The 15839-nt window shown below is 36.6% G+C and overlaps 1 protein-coding gene across 2 annotated transcripts in view; it reads right to left on the reverse strand.

The window, feature by feature from the left end:
* MAP3K15 (mitogen-activated protein kinase kinase kinase 15) overlaps window positions 1-15839 on the reverse strand; it is a 51446-nt gene that overhangs the window by 10002 nt on the left and 25605 nt on the right. For both annotated transcript variants that reach the window (XM_050332513.1, XM_050332512.1), the window contains exons 11-17: window positions 13937-14032; window positions 12440-12527; window positions 8574-8707; window positions 7895-8022; window positions 6102-6232; window positions 5701-5806; window positions 2524-2681 (exon numbers count right to left, since the gene is read on the reverse strand). In XM_050332513.1, the coding sequence (XP_050188470.1) occupies window positions 2524-2681; window positions 5701-5806; window positions 6102-6232; window positions 7895-8022; window positions 8574-8707; window positions 12440-12527; window positions 13937-14032 (841 nt within the window). The remainder of the gene's footprint in view (window positions 1-2523; window positions 2682-5700; window positions 5807-6101; window positions 6233-7894; window positions 8023-8573; window positions 8708-12439; window positions 12528-13936; window positions 14033-15839) is intronic.

The following is a 15839-nucleotide window of genomic DNA, read 5'->3' on the forward strand; positions in this document are numbered from 1 at the left end:
GTTGGCAAGGTATCACTTCTATACATTCACCTTGTCTGATGGAGCATCTTTATCTGATTCTTAAAACCACAGGACCATTTTGGAGGGTGCTTTATAAATGGGGTAGGTACAGTGTTACCACTTTAAAAAATGTCAGCCCAAGCAGGATTTTGGCTTTGGAGCAGAGAGAGAAGATATCCACCAGCTTGCTGTGCTCTGACAACTGCTTTTGACCAGTCTGTCCCTTGTGGCCAGCCCACTCCTCTGTGTGCACTGTGGGGACAGGCTCACACAACCAGCTTCAGCTGGGGCAGTGTCAGACACTGGGAGCACCCTGGTAGTTCCCTAATGCACTTCACAAAAATCTAGGAAAGCCCAAACCAGGACCAGGAAATCTGAACGCTTGTCTCTGATCTTAATCTCTGTGGCCCAAGAGGATTAAGTTTTGTCACAAGCACTGAGAAATTCTGTGGCAGCATTAGTTTACTTTGTCTCCACTGAATGCCATTAGTTTGTGCTCCTTTCACCAGACGCAGATGCACGGGTTCTATGCTCATAGATGAAATACCACACAACACACACCCAGCCAGGAATCTTTCCAGTTCTTGGTTTACTCTGGCCCCTTTTCTCTTCTTTGTCCAACTGTTTGGTCATTTGCAATTTCTATAGTGACTGCACAGCCACAGACCCTCCACCTCCTCACCTGCCCTGTGCACAACAGAGCATGCATGTGTGGAGGTGGGGACCTCAAAGGTTTGATATCCCAAATTTTTCCAGACTTCCGCTCTTTTTACATGCTTGCCCAGCCAGCCTGTTTCATTCCTGACTTCCAGCCTAGCTTCCAGCTTGCTTACTTTTACTACACAGAAAAAGAAAACATGGTTTGCAATTTATGGTGCCTAGCCAGACACAGTGCCAAACAGGTCCCAGCAGAGCCAAGAAACAGAAAACAAAAACAAATGTCTGACTGTAGCACATTAACACAGCCTGCAATAAGAATCCTAGAAAGTTTGCCACATCCTTGAAGAAAAAAAGGCATGAAATGTATTTTAAAAATGCCAATTCTGAAACTTCAGAACACAGCTCTGTAGTCTGGAAGTAGGGACAGGCTGCCAGAGCTCACCTTGTGAACCTGCAAAGAGCTCAACAAGCCCCCGGAACTGAACCAGCACTTCCTGACAGGTCAATAAACTCTGCTGAAAAATAAGATGTGTAACTCACTAAGCAGTTCAGCTACGTGCCAGGTACATAAGATGAAAAGGCATCTGCCAACACAATTGTACCTGACATTTACAGCGACGTGGAAAAAAGTCTCTTTCCACGGCTCCCTCAGGAAAGCTTTAGAGAGCCAAACCACATCCACCCAGGCAGCTTCTTTATAGGTATGGCACCAGTTGACAGCACCCAGGTGACATATTTTACCATTGAAATAAGTACATCAAAACCCACAATTACCCCTTTCTTTGCCTTTTAGCTGCAGTGCATGGGAAAACACATAGGGCTATTATGATGTATGGCATTACATGTCATGCTGACCCACAGCCCAGATCACTACAACTATTGATAAAGATCTGATTTTGCCACCATGGTTCCATAAATTATTATACTAATGCTCAAATAGTAAATTTCAACAACATATACACAAAAGAATTACAACATTGGTAATTTAAAGCAGTTTGCTGGGTTATGGATGGGATATTTTCCCCATTATAGCAATAAGGATTCTGAAGCAAAAGTGAAAACTTAAGTACTTTGGTAAAGGTCTGCTGCAAGCCAGTGGAAGAGCCAAAAATTCTTAGTCTGCATATTTGACACGTAATCACATCATAGCTTTTACACTACTGTTAGTTTTAGAGTCAGAACAAGTAATTTTTTTTCAAACATTTATTATCACAATTATCTGAAGAATTCTCAAGTGTTAATTTTTGCGTTTGAAAACAGATATACTAAGAGAAACCAAGTACTAAAGACAACAGCTTACTGAGAAGGAAGCTCTGATCTGAAGGACTCAGAATGAACAATACAGAGTATTCTACTCCTTCAGTACACACTGGAAATCCTGAAAAGCTACCCTCCCACTGCCCTCATCCATCCATTCTTCCTAACATAAGAATGTTGCATGGACTGGGCCTTTGAAAGACAAGGTGAGCAGATACTCTGGGAGGGAAGCTTACAAAAAAAGGCTTAAAGAAATAACTTGTTTGCCATTATTGGAGAGACTGGTTACAAGAAGGAAATCATAAACCAAGAGCAGGAGATGACAGAAGTAAGACAGCAGAGAATATTAGTTTTCGTAAGTCTTCACTCATTTTTCAGATTGCTGCTCTGAGTCATGACCTAGTTTCAGCACAAAAATAACTGATCAACCCTAGAGTAATACAGCTTAGAGCAGAGAACAATAATTCAGTGAGAGTCAAAAACACAGGTCAGACTGTGGCTTTGTGCGAAATAACCCATGTCACAAAATATTACTACAAATTAATACGATAAAATTAGTATTTGAATTTTTTTTTTATTGCTCTAAAGCAACAAAGCTGTATTTACTTTGAACATTGCAGCTTGAGGCTCCCCTAGTTCATGGAATGGAGGTTTGCCTGTTGCCATTTCAATGATGGTGCAGCCCAGTGACCAGATATCAGCTGGTGCACCGTATCCTCGTGGTCCTTTATCGATGATTTCTGGAGCCATGTACTGCAACGTTCCTAGGCAGGACAAAAAGAACAGTCAAGTGTATAGTCTTCATTCTTATGGAAGAGAATTACCACACTACTCAGCAAGACAAAAATTGTCAAATGCCACCTGTATTGCATAAATACTCCATTTCCCAAATCAGCACTGAAAACCTGACATAAACTTGTGTTTTAACATCTTTTGTAAACTACCTGTTTGCCCCTCCTTTCTAACACAAGGTTTCAAACTGCTAAAAGTATATTCACCACATATTCCAAAAGCTTCCTCAGAACACAAAATCACATCAGTAATTTTTGCAGATACCAAATTTTAAGGATTATGCATGTAAGAGATAATGAAAATCTGCAGTGACAGATAGTTCTTCATGAGAATAATTTTTCCTATTTGTATGCCAATAATGAGAACACTAGTGACAGAGAATCTCAAACAGTTAGTTTGAAAAGAAGTTATTTTTGTAAATATAAGACAATTAGGGAACCCATCGTAATTTATTTGGAATTCCAGGAAGTCTTGCGTGTGCTTGGGATTTCTGACATCCAAGGTTAGCCAAAAGAAACAACACCAAACCTTCTGGAACTTCTAAAGCTAAATAAATCTGTTGGAACTTTTAAAACTATACATGGAGAAAAAGTAAGATCCTGCCTGTAGACAATCTGACTGTAATACTAGTTATAATAATGATAAATAAAAAATACAGTAAAATAAATAAATAAAAATGGTCAATTCGAAATAACTGATACTGAACCACATGCTAACACAGCTCATGAGGTCTTTACAGGAAGGGTTCACACCACCAACAGAAACATCTGGATGTTCTGTGTGTTCTGAACACTACAGTATTTTCTCCACCTGAATTTCTATCAGCTCTGTTATGACATCTTTAAATTATTTTCTTTCTTAAGGATGCAATAACACTACACTGTGGTAAAGCTATGAACTCTTAAGTAAAGGACATCTGGTGAAGATAAATGGGTATCACTATGTTCATTGAATGTGACTGCTGCAGAATGAAAGTTAAAGCCACAGCTTTGCCCTCAGGCTGTGTGTCCTGAATGGAGGGATATAATGTTTAAACCACTAGAAGTCTGATTCTTCCCATCATGTGATTTTATTACATAATGCATAAAAAACAGGGTTTATGTACTGAGTTATGGAACAAAACAAATTGCAAGAGACCTTTTAAGACCCTCTGGGCTATAGCTACCTGCTTAGAGATTTTAAATGATAATTTAAGTAAAATATTTATTCTCATGGTAAATTACATCTCAAAGGCACAAACAGGGCTGCAAACATGCAAGAGAACAAAGAAGGGCACAAGGAAAGATTTACCTCCTTTTATTACAGTATGGTGATTTTTCTTTAGATACTATTTCTCCATATATCATCTCTAATAATAATTATTTGCTAAAAAGGCACTAAGGAGTATGCAAAATACAGGCAAAGACAGAATGATATTTCCTTAGTACCTGCTTTAACCTTAATAGCAATCAGCCATAACAATGGTTTCCTGGGCAAAAATTAAATTTTGGACTATGACTTCTAATAGCCACAAAAGCATCTTCCACCATGACTTCAACTTTTACCTTATGGAACCCCTTCATATATTTAAAGTCTTCAGAATAACCTGCAGAAATGAGCAGCTACACATCTCACCACATGGTAGCGCAACTCCTTTCCATGCAACGTAACCGTACTGAACCAGCCTAACAAAAATGGCAAGGACAAACATGGCAGGCAAAACCTGGAAATATTTTTCAAACACCACAAGAGACTTGTATGTATTAGAGAATTATCAATCCAGCTGCATAAGCAGGAGGATTGACAAGAAAATTATTTTTTGAATCATTTGTTTGTAAAACACTTACAGGAATGCTTCAACAGCCAGCATCTAACCAGCTCTGTTCAGACATACAGTCATCTATGTATCTGTTGTGGCATCTCTAAACAGAAGAGATTGCTTCTTATAGCTCTTAATTTCTTAACAAAATATTTAAATTTGTGATTATCATTAGAACAATTTTTTTTTCTTCTCTTTAAGGAGCCTCTAACTTAATTTGATTTTAACTACAATCTTTACAGCTTTGAAGGGAACAGATTTGTTTAAAATGCCTGCACATGGTATTAAGTTGATCTCATAACATACTGATGCAGATATCATATGTTGTGTTCAGATCATGGTGTAATATAGGCCTAGTTTCCAATTCACGTGTTTTGCTAACAATGAGTAAAAAAAGCTTAGAAAGGCAAGTTACTTCAGAACCCTAAGAATTTAACTTTCATTTTTACCATTTATTTAAACTGCAGGCCAGTAGAAGGCTTGTCCTATCAGCCTTTGCATAAGGCCATGTAACAAGTAAAACTGTCATGCTACCCTGTATCTTCAGTGATCACAAACTGAGCAATTATGTGACCATTTATTCATTTTTCAACATTGAGTTTCACCTGGTGCTCGGCAATTTTTGTTTTCTCCAAATATTACAAGTCTTTACAACCTTGCTGTATTGAAAGCTTTTCTGTAACACATCAGCCTAACATTTTCATGCAAACTTTTTACTTTTGTTGCCATAACACTCGAGTTAGCCAGTTGGTTGGGTTTTATAATTAATGTCTCAAAACTGAAAAGTATTTACAAGTTTGAATTTGGTTTTCTGTATCTCTAAACATACATCTAGACAGTGTGTATGTATGAGTTACTAATGTCAAGATTATTAAACGAAAAAGTTGCTGTATTCAAGTGTTTCCAGATGTAACTGCAACATATCAATTGTCAGTTAATGAAAAACATTTTGAAGAAAAACTATTACCCCATCACACTTAAAAAGTGGAGGGGGAAAGAAAAGTAAACCTGAAAGAAATTACATTAAAAAAATAGAAGGATATCAACTATGTGTTTATGGTGATCACGTTCCCATTTAATCTTCCCTGAAAACAGAGACCTAATAGCATTTTCATCACAAATCCAAAGAGCCTCTTGGTTCTAATGCAGAATCTATCACAACCCCCTTATAAACTCCGCTAAATTCACCTTACCTGTAAATGTTTCAGTGCATGGATTGATTCCTGCCAGGCGTTTGGAAGTACCAAAATCAGATATCTTAACCACGCCACTGTAGGTGTTCACCAGAACATTATCCCCCTGTGGTTTGTATATGAGAGAGAGAGAGAGAGAGGGCAGGGAGGAAGGGGAAACAGATGAATATAGATTCTAAATCTCAATAAAACTCCTTCAAGTTTGCAGTTATCTTTGTAATATACCTTTCTAAAAAGGAATTTTCCAGGAGCACCAGGGAGAAGGGGTTGGTTTATGCTTTCCTTTTGTTTTAAGCTTCCATGAAATCCTATTAAAAATTCTACTTCAGATCAGAGTAAAACTAATTGAAGTAAATAAGATAAAAAGTAAATCAAACAAGACACACCAAAGGAAAATTTACCTTTATATCTCTGTGTACAATCTGGTTCTCATGGAGATACTTAAGGCCTTCCAGAATCTGCTTGGTGTAAAATTTAATTGTAGGTTCTTTCATTGGGCCCCACTTAGATCTTAAGAGAGCTGAGAGGCTGCCTACAAGAGATTAAGAACACAGTGTACCAAGATAGCAAAATCCCCAAATTAGCATGAAACATTTAAGTCTGGATGAAGCCTTCGCTCACCATCCTAATACAAGAGAAAAGCAACTCCTATAATTAAGGCAAATTCTTCCTCAGTGCCTCAAAGCAAATATTTAGCTTCTGCTCTTGACTGGTTATTTCTTTTTTGCCAGCTCAGATTCCACCTCCATAACAAGAATAACTGTTATGACAGCACTGGATCCATCTCCCTCACTTCATTCTAAAAACTCTTGAGACTGGCACCCATTTAACCCCTAATGAAATAAAGACTAAAGGTAACACTCTATCATGTTATAAACTACACTTCATGAACTACATGCATGGGCAAAGAGCAGCTCATTTTCTCAAGGAGGGGAAGGGAGAAGGAAAAAAAAAAAGAGCCTTTTCCTTGCAAACATGGGATTAACTTCTGGAAATATTCAGAGACAGGAGAGAAAGCTCCTGAAAAGCCCTCTGGAATGGATGTTGAGAGTAGGAGGTAGGTCATCCACCCTTCCCCTTCTTCTAATAATACTAATCTTTAAATAACTCAAATATTTTAATCATTAAGCAAAAAAAGAACAGTTTTGCTTATTCTGCATAAAATAATGTAAGTGCAGTGGGTCTACTTAATGCCAGACAAATTTGCCTAAAGGAATTTTCAGTCCACACCAAGAGCTTTCTCAAGTTAAGTTTCCTCAAAGAATCTTGCATATTCTGAACAGCTGGTTCCTTTTTAAAACTGTTTAAAGTATCTGAATTGTTTCAATAATATCTTGACATTAGCAACTAATCACAGCCCACTCTACTGTGCATATATGAACTGGAAATAACACCAGTTGATATTGTTAACAAGTATGGGAAAACAATTGGAAGTGTTGGTATAAACTCATCACATCTGCATGCATCGTGCAGGTCATAGTGTCTCAGCTTTCAGCTGAGAAGATCACAGGAATTAAAAAATTAAACAACTTGCCTATATTAAATGCCCCAGATCTATTTAATTACACTTTGACTGTGTCTGGATCTTAGAAAACTTGACCTTTCTTCCTGCTTGGAAAAAATTTTATTTCTGCCTTTATTTTGCAAATTATATTCATATAATAATTTAACACTTATTCTGACACATCCTTGACACTGAAGAGAAAACAGCAAACAGAAGATGTAAACATAAACTAGGGATGATATAGAGGGACTTCACATCCTAAAATGTAGAAAGGCTGGAGAAGTGAAACTGGAAATTATGAGCAAGGAGCACATACCACTTTTACCTCCAATCTACGTAGGAAATAGCAGTGCTTTGTATATAGCAGTTATTGCTCTATCAGTGTTACTGCTCATCATTCAGATGACTATACAGCTCTTAACTCCATTATTTTATAACAATCAAGTATTCGACACCAAATACTTTCAATGACTTTTCTCCAGGTTTAGAATTATTACAGAAAGGGGAAAGGCTACTGGGATCTTCAAATCTACTCTTTATATGAGAAGAATGACACCTAGAGTTGAGGTCCCACCAGAAAAGCTGTATACAGTGCACAAGCATTAAGGGCATATCTACTGACATTCAGTAAGTTTAGAGTCCCAGCTGCTTTTGATTACTTTGAGAGACTAAGCTCAGAATGATACAAACCTCCTGGCACCTGCTCCATAAAAATCTTAATGTATCCATTTTCTGAAACAGATCCAAGATACTGGACAATGTTCCGATGCTTTAAATATTTATGCAGTGCTATCTCTTCATGAAGAGGTTGAGAATATCTAATTAAAAAAGAAAAGAACCAATGAGTATTTCACCAGGTAGGAAAAGGTTCTCCACTACATTTAGATGCTAGTTTGACAACAGAATGGATTTTAGGGATACCCAACCAATTCTCAGCAAACATCTTGTCCATGACCTTCAAACTGCAGTGTGATTCACTGCCTAGTCAGAAAAAGTACAGAAACAGATCTCAGAGGAACCCTGATGGAGAAACATGCCCTCAAACAATTTATATGTGTGTACTCCCTTTGCCACCAAAGCTCCTATTATGCTTTCCCCCTCTCCAAAAAGAATACAAAGGAGATAAAACTGCAACTTGATATGCATATATATTATCAAACTGTAATATTTATGACATATATCATAACTCTTTAAAAAATTCAAAGTTTTTATTCTCAAAAGAGTACAGTTGAATATCAGGAGGAAATAATAGCTGATTTTAGTATATTTGGATTTCATAAACTAAACAAACATACTAAGAAGAGCAAGTTTTCAGCAAACAAGAGCAGTTTTATTACAAGTATGTATATAATAATAAATTAGGTCTTACCTGCTGTCTCTCTCAGGTATTTCTTTGATGGCTATTCGGACTTGGTTGCTAAGGTCTCTTCCAGCATAAACGATTCCATAAGTACCTTTCCCTAGAACCACCCTCTCACCATTCTCATCATAATCATATTCATACTGCAAGCAGAGGAGATAAACAAAGCAGCACGGAAATTGTTATCACTAACATCTGATATTACAGAGAGCCTTAACAACAGTTATGTACTAAGAACAGCACGGAGGGGTTACTGCAGCACAGCTGTAGGACAGGTTATCTGCCAGCCCAGTGCATTATACAACTTGTAAAATTTCCATCTTACTTGCTTTGTAAAACAATCATCCCTAACCAACTTCGAGATGCATTCATCCAAACAAAGAATGCAACATTAAACCAAATTCAATAGAACAGTGCTGTCAAAAAGTATCATCTCTAAGAACTGCTGACAGAGCCTTCAGAATATATAAATATATGGAACATAACCTATAATTTTGAAACCAATGGTTTAATAAATTATATTCTCACTATAGTGGATAGACATTAAGACCCTAGACTCTAATTTGAGCTTAGCCACAGTAAAATTAATTTCTTACATACTCCCCCACTCATTACGAGCTTTTCCAGAAGGCAACAAAAAAAAAAAAAAAGTCCATCTTCTCAAAAAATGATTAACTATACGAAGTGGTGGTTTCCACTGCTGCAGAAACATGCTGGGTCATATTTCCAGCTGAGTAACTCAATGCTGGTTCACTGACTGCAGCAAAGCTACACTAATTTACACCATCTCATGGTCTTGTCCCATATAGTGATCTTGTCACAGAGCTCTCCTACTATAAAGGTCAGAGAATGTTGCTCAATGAAAGTACACTCCAGACACTACATAAAACCAAATGTCTTATGGAAGCTGGGTTAAGCAGCACACCTGTGATTCAAATCAGGGAACTGATGAAGGATATTGAAAAAGCACTTTTGCAAAGAGTTAAGAAAGGAATCAGACAGTTTCATAGCCTCAGATATGATCAGGAGTAAACAGACCTCCACTAATATCTTTCCACATCCAAGAGAATGTCCCGTATGGGAAAACTGCAAGGTATTCTCTCTGGCTTCTTATAAATTCTCTATTAAAAAACCCAAACAACAAACCTTTTCTACAATGGCCATAATTATTGAAATTTCTGTCAATGACCACTTTTTTCTGCTTTGTCCAGTAAGACTCTCTGATAGAGAATATAGCCTTGGGATCTATCTCCTTGAAGTGTCTTCTCAGTCCATATTGCAGCTCTGTTATTGCAATGTCCATTTCTCACTGACATCCCCCCTCTTCACCTCAGCAAAGATGTCAAGTTTCACGCTGCTGTACGGAATGTGCTAAAGGAAACCTGTCTGTCGTTTATCCTAACAGCATACTCCTCTCAGTGGAACCAAACTCGAGCTAGCACAGCTTTAGTGGGGTTCCATTTACCACATTTCAGCACTTCACAGTTCATAACATAATCTTGTTACACGATAGGCATAACTGACCCAAAATGCCATATGCGAAACTTGCCGGGTTCTTTGATAGGAGCATATCCAGCTTTCACAGCTATCAAATGACATAAAACTGTGCAGAAAAAAGGCAGCAGTCCCATTGCAGAATCTAAGACTGACAGCAACCCCATCTGCAACAGACTGGTCCTAAGCCAACTCTGTAATTACTGTGGAGAAAGCTATGTTCTCCAGTCTGGGTCCCATGATACATGAAAATCATTGGGATTTATAATTCAGTGCTAATTAGTAGACAGTTTAATAGACTTGTTTAATAGACCTGATGCCACTTTACATTTGTCTCTTCTTGTTCAACAACTACAAAGATTGAATAAATCACTGTTGTTTGCCCAAAGTCTGAATATGTGATCCACTGGATGTGCAATCCAACCACTGGGTACAAGTAAACAAGTGTTCATAGCTGACCTTCTGCACAAATGTGGAAGGGCAGAGTGATCTCCAGGATATCCTATTTGGGCTACAGCAGGTACTCTTAAAGTGACAGGAACTTCTTCAGTATCAATATGCAGAAGTGAATACCCTAAGGTAGACAGGACTCCCACATTCATTCTTCAAAATACTTGTTAGCTGTAGGACTAGACTATACACAAAACACACAATGCCTTGCAACAACATTCTCATAAGGATTCTGACTGAGATCTGATTTTCTTTTCCCAGACTGTGCTGGATGTTATTTCTTCCTCTTCCCCAAATATAAACAGTTGTTTTATTAACAGTAAGAACTCCAGCTTTCTCTGTGCTGGTTAAGCCCATCAAGACCATACAAAGCTGCATCTTCCATACTGTCTCCTCTAAAACGTAAGATCTCAGGTTGCAGGAAGACGTTAAGTGTTTTACCTCATTTATACATGAAACTGATTAATTCTCCCCTTCTATATCTCAATTTCTGTTTTAATGTCCTAAGCTGAGACAGTAAGTACATGGTACAACTGTGAAAACTTCAAGATATGTAGAATGATATAGCCTAAATATTTAAAATTAATTTCTGTAGTCGTATCTCCATGTGCCATTCATTCATGCAGAACTGGTTCCTGCTGTGCATTGTCAAGTGATTTTTTCAGTTCTGTTTTTAAAAGGCTCAAGCCATGGTGAACTCACTTCCTCTGAGAGACTATTATACAGCTGAACAGACTGTGTTGTTTGGAGACTGTCCTGGTATTAGCTATGTACATAAGTATGCAATATAAAATCTGCAGCTATAGAGAATATCCTGTCTTTACCAAGGCAGAGCCCCAATCCTATGTCAGACCACAAATGTATTTATTAAGCTGGGCTTAACAGATATGAATATTTGTCCTTTCCACTTGAGCGAAAATTCTGTGGCCACTACGCAGAAACTCCAGTGCAAAATCTCATCTTCCCCACCACATGCAATTACATTCAACAGTATAGTAGAGAGTTTTCTACTTTCTTAAACCTCTTCTGAAGCCTCAGGTACTACAAAAGGTTCACTACCATGAAAAGCTGCTCTGATTCATAAGCCTGAGAGAGTTGCTGGAATGAGACACAATCAGAGCGATACTCAGCTCAAACAAACCACAATAGGGTTTTCACACTTATTAATCAGATTGACTAAATTTGCTTGACCACAAATAAAACTTACAACCCAGTTTTTATGGTTGGCTTTTCAGATTTCAAAACAAATAAAAAGAAGCACAGGATATGTACTTAGTGCTACAAATCTGGACATCTGCTATGAAGTACTGTCTTACGAAAACATGGATTCATCTACCCTAACCTGAGCCCACATAAACGTGAATAACCCTTTCCAAGTTGGTTGGGGTTTTTTTTCCCTCTCCATATTGATTATAAAGAAAGCCTAGAGCTGCTGGGATCCTAAAATGAATGTTACAGTGATAAGAAAAAAGCATAATGTATTAATCTGATCCTTAACTATCTGCAAATCTCTGGGACTGAAGCCTGTCAGATGAAATTACCTGGAGCAGTAATGGTATCAGGTAATAGCTAGAAAAACTGGAATACGTTTGTAAATGACTATTTCCTAGAATTTATTTGGTATTTTATATTTTTTTTTTAAGCCAACCGATATCAGTTGATTCTCATCTATAGATTGATTGCAACAAAATACATGCTCAGTAACACTTCATTAGGGATTTATACATTTTACAGTAGTAACAGACCCACTTCATTAAAAATGTAGGTTTTTTTAAATGAATGCAAATTTCATATGCAAGTAATTTTGTAAAAGTTTAAGTTTCATATGCAATTAAGGAGTTTAAATGCTATTTTTTATCTTTCTAGTATACTGATATGAAAGTACAGGGAAGACTGAGAACAAGTTCTTAGATCTTTTATCCTTGACATACCTCCAATGTGTCTCCATCTATTTCTCCTTCTAGTTCCAAAGTACTGCCAACTCCATCAGACAAAATTTCTTTCACCAAACCACAGAATCTAAAAAAGCAATAAACAGCACAGGATCAAAGAAGAATATCCTTTTGGAAGATTAAACAGATTCTTCACAAGGTGGGTTTTGCTTTCAAGCTAATAAACTGGCTAGCATGTTCACAGGTTTCTTTCATTACTTTCTCCATATTTATCCCATTTTAAATGAGGAAGAACATCAAAAAAACACTGAAACCCGTCAGTATTCATCAAATTGTTTTATTTGCTGTAGCAGAACTCAACAGTTGCTTGTTATTGTAATTGCATAGTAAAATCTTGGTAGATCCAATACTCAACTACTCAGATACTTTTGCTGTACACTTTTTGTTGCAAGTGTGATTACTCAGCATTTCTGAAAATCAGATGTTGTGGTTTCTTATCAGACATTCAGAAAGCCAAAAGTATAAAAGTAGTAACATGTTTAGAAGAATAGAGTTTTAACTAGTTTCTAGTTCTCTGGGGTGGAGATCCTTAAGTACATGAACGTTTTTCCTCTAGTTCCCTGCCTGAGCCACTAGCTGTTTTCCAAATTCTATAACAAATGGTACAATTATTAAAAATTATTATAAAACACATCTCTTTTACTGACTAACAGATTCATCTCTGAAACAGACTCCTGTAGTGCACTGAATAAGGCATAAAAAAATGCAACCATGTTTTGTAACACAAATTGCAATGCCAAATTAAGGCGGAGGAGGTAACATTATTTTAGTGTTTCCTATCTTTTATGCAACACACTGTACAAAGCTAGTAATTTTTTTAATCTGAGTTTGTTCCATGTAATACATAAATAGTAATTACTGCAGTAAACGTGAATACACCATTCAACTCCAAATATTAAGTGCATTAACAACTCACTCTTACATCATTCAGAAGGTTTATATGCAAATATCAGTTATAAGGAAGAATTTGGTCTGTAAAGATTTAGGCCTGAAATTCAACTAGCCTGCTTACTGTTTAGAGACAACATATGATCAGTAAATACTTGACTACAGGTGCAACAGTAACACAGATCTGTGATACAATATAAGTTAGAATTTTTTATTATATTTAGTTGCTCTTAAATCAAACTGAACAGGCACTTAAGGGAACATAAAACAAAGCAGAACTTCACATGATACGGCCAAGATACACAAAAATAAGATAACAGTTATAAATTAGAATAAGTTAGGTAAGCCTTTACTCAGACCTAATGACTTGTAGATAAACTAATCAGAATCAGACAAGTGTAATGGGACATTGTTCTCATCACTTTAAACATCACTGAGTTTAGCTCAGTGATGCTTCCTCACTGAGAGAAAATAAGTGAAGAAATAAATAATTATTTTGTCAAGCAAAAATGTCATCTTTCAATCTTTACTAAATCAGTTCTACTTAGAACATAGATCAGGCATGCAACACACACAAACTGAACTCACCTATTACACTGGATCTCTGTAGAAAAGTAGATCTGGAAGTCATCAGAGTTGTCATGGACATATAGAAAACAACATCGTTCATCAAACTTGGAAATGCTGTAAAATTCATGTTAAAAAAGTATTATTTTTGGATGTAACTGTTAGAATAAGTAAGTTAACTTTTTTGAATTACAAACGACTTAAGAAACATCTTTTTCACAGTTAATTACCTCAGAGAGGTAGCATGCAATTATATGTATTTTCCTTATAACTAGGAGTTTTGAGTTGTTTACATATTCTGTAATCCTACGTCCATATATTGATAAATAAACTACTGTTCACTTCAGTAAAATACTGGTTTATCTGAAGTGTATTGAGGTCAGTTTGTTGTTCACCTCCACTTCCATTTTTCCGCAGTTCTGTCAGATTTCTTGGTGTTTGATGACACCTCAATAGAAAGCGAATTGTTTTGACATTAATTTAGCTATCCAGAAAGCCTTTCTTTTAAGCTTTTTATTCCATTGCTCCTACATTAAAACTGAACTGGGAAATACCTACAGGTAGCAGATCTTCCTCAGTGTATACTTTTTATGGCCTTACTACTGATAAACAGTAAGTCGGGATGACCAATATTTACTCCAAACTGCAGCAATAATTCTGAAAAGGGAATTATTGTATATCCTGTCTTGCCAGTGTTACGTATATCCTATCTGAATGTACTGAAAAGTGAAGTGTCAAAACACAATACCAATCTGAAAGAAAATCTACAAATCAATCTCTTATTCCAAACCCTTGCACTTCAGTATTATGCTACATCATGCCAAGTCAGTTACGCTTGTTAAAGGTATTTTTTTCCATCAAATTAATAAAATTTCTTGGATTCTTGCATAATCTGTTAAGTCAAACTTTGATTTTGCTTATCCTGTGTTGAGACAGTTAGGTGAAACGACAGTAGACTATAGTAAAGTTGCTGCATGTTACGTGACCAACTTGTTGAGGCATCATTAAGGGCTACATGGAAAATGTCCCAAAACATGAGAATTTTGCCAGAAGACTTTTTTAGAAACATGTGAAAATACACTGTGCCATTCTGTAGTTTCATTCTGGTATAGTGGTTTCTAGTCTAACAAGATACATACCTGACATGAGAACTAAGTGTCAAAGCAAGATGATTCTTCCAAGGCCAAATACAGAATAGATGAGACACTAAGTAACAATACTGCATTACAAACAGCACCATGTATGTGGTATGTAAGATGAGCTGTTTAGCATAAATACAATTTAAGGGTTTTGATAGAGCATATGTGAACATTTTTTTTTCCCTAAAACTAATGCAATTTCAGAAGTATAGAAGTTTTAAGTTGTCACATACAAAGCAAACATCCAATTCCGCTAAGTTTAAAACAGACTGCCTCTTTGAGCTTTGTAATCCCCAGAAGTGATTAAAAATCAAAGCAAATGAAATGAGTTGCTTGCTTCCATTTGATTAAAATTATCTTTCTCAAAGATTAATTTCTGTACATTGTGTTGACTGAAGGTAATTAATATGGCACAGAAACTTCATACTGAGTTATGCTTAATCAGCTCCACAGACTTCAGTAATGACAACTTCCCATCCACTTGCATTGAAGTAGTAGAATAAAATATCACATAAAATTCATTTAAACCTAATCCTATTTCTTTTAAGAAGAAAATACTGGAGTAATGGTAGAACCTATATCCAAATCCACAACTGTAGGCTTTCACAGCAACTACCACTCACATTATGCAGAGAAATACTTCTTCATTAACTTTATTTGCTTAGGCAAATTATACAATTTCAGGGAAGACAAACCTGGGACCTAAAACTCAGGTGTTCTGGGTAAAGATTATAGCCTAGAAGTCCTTTACTTTCAGAAAGACAGAACTCATTAGCTATCTGAAT

The sequence above is a fragment of the Myiozetetes cayanensis genome, unplaced genomic scaffold (genome assembly GCF_022539395.1).
Source record: "Myiozetetes cayanensis isolate MyiCay16 unplaced genomic scaffold, myiCay2020 scf5-8, whole genome shotgun sequence".
Lineage (NCBI taxonomy): Eukaryota > Metazoa > Chordata > Aves > Passeriformes > Tyrannidae > Myiozetetes > Myiozetetes cayanensis.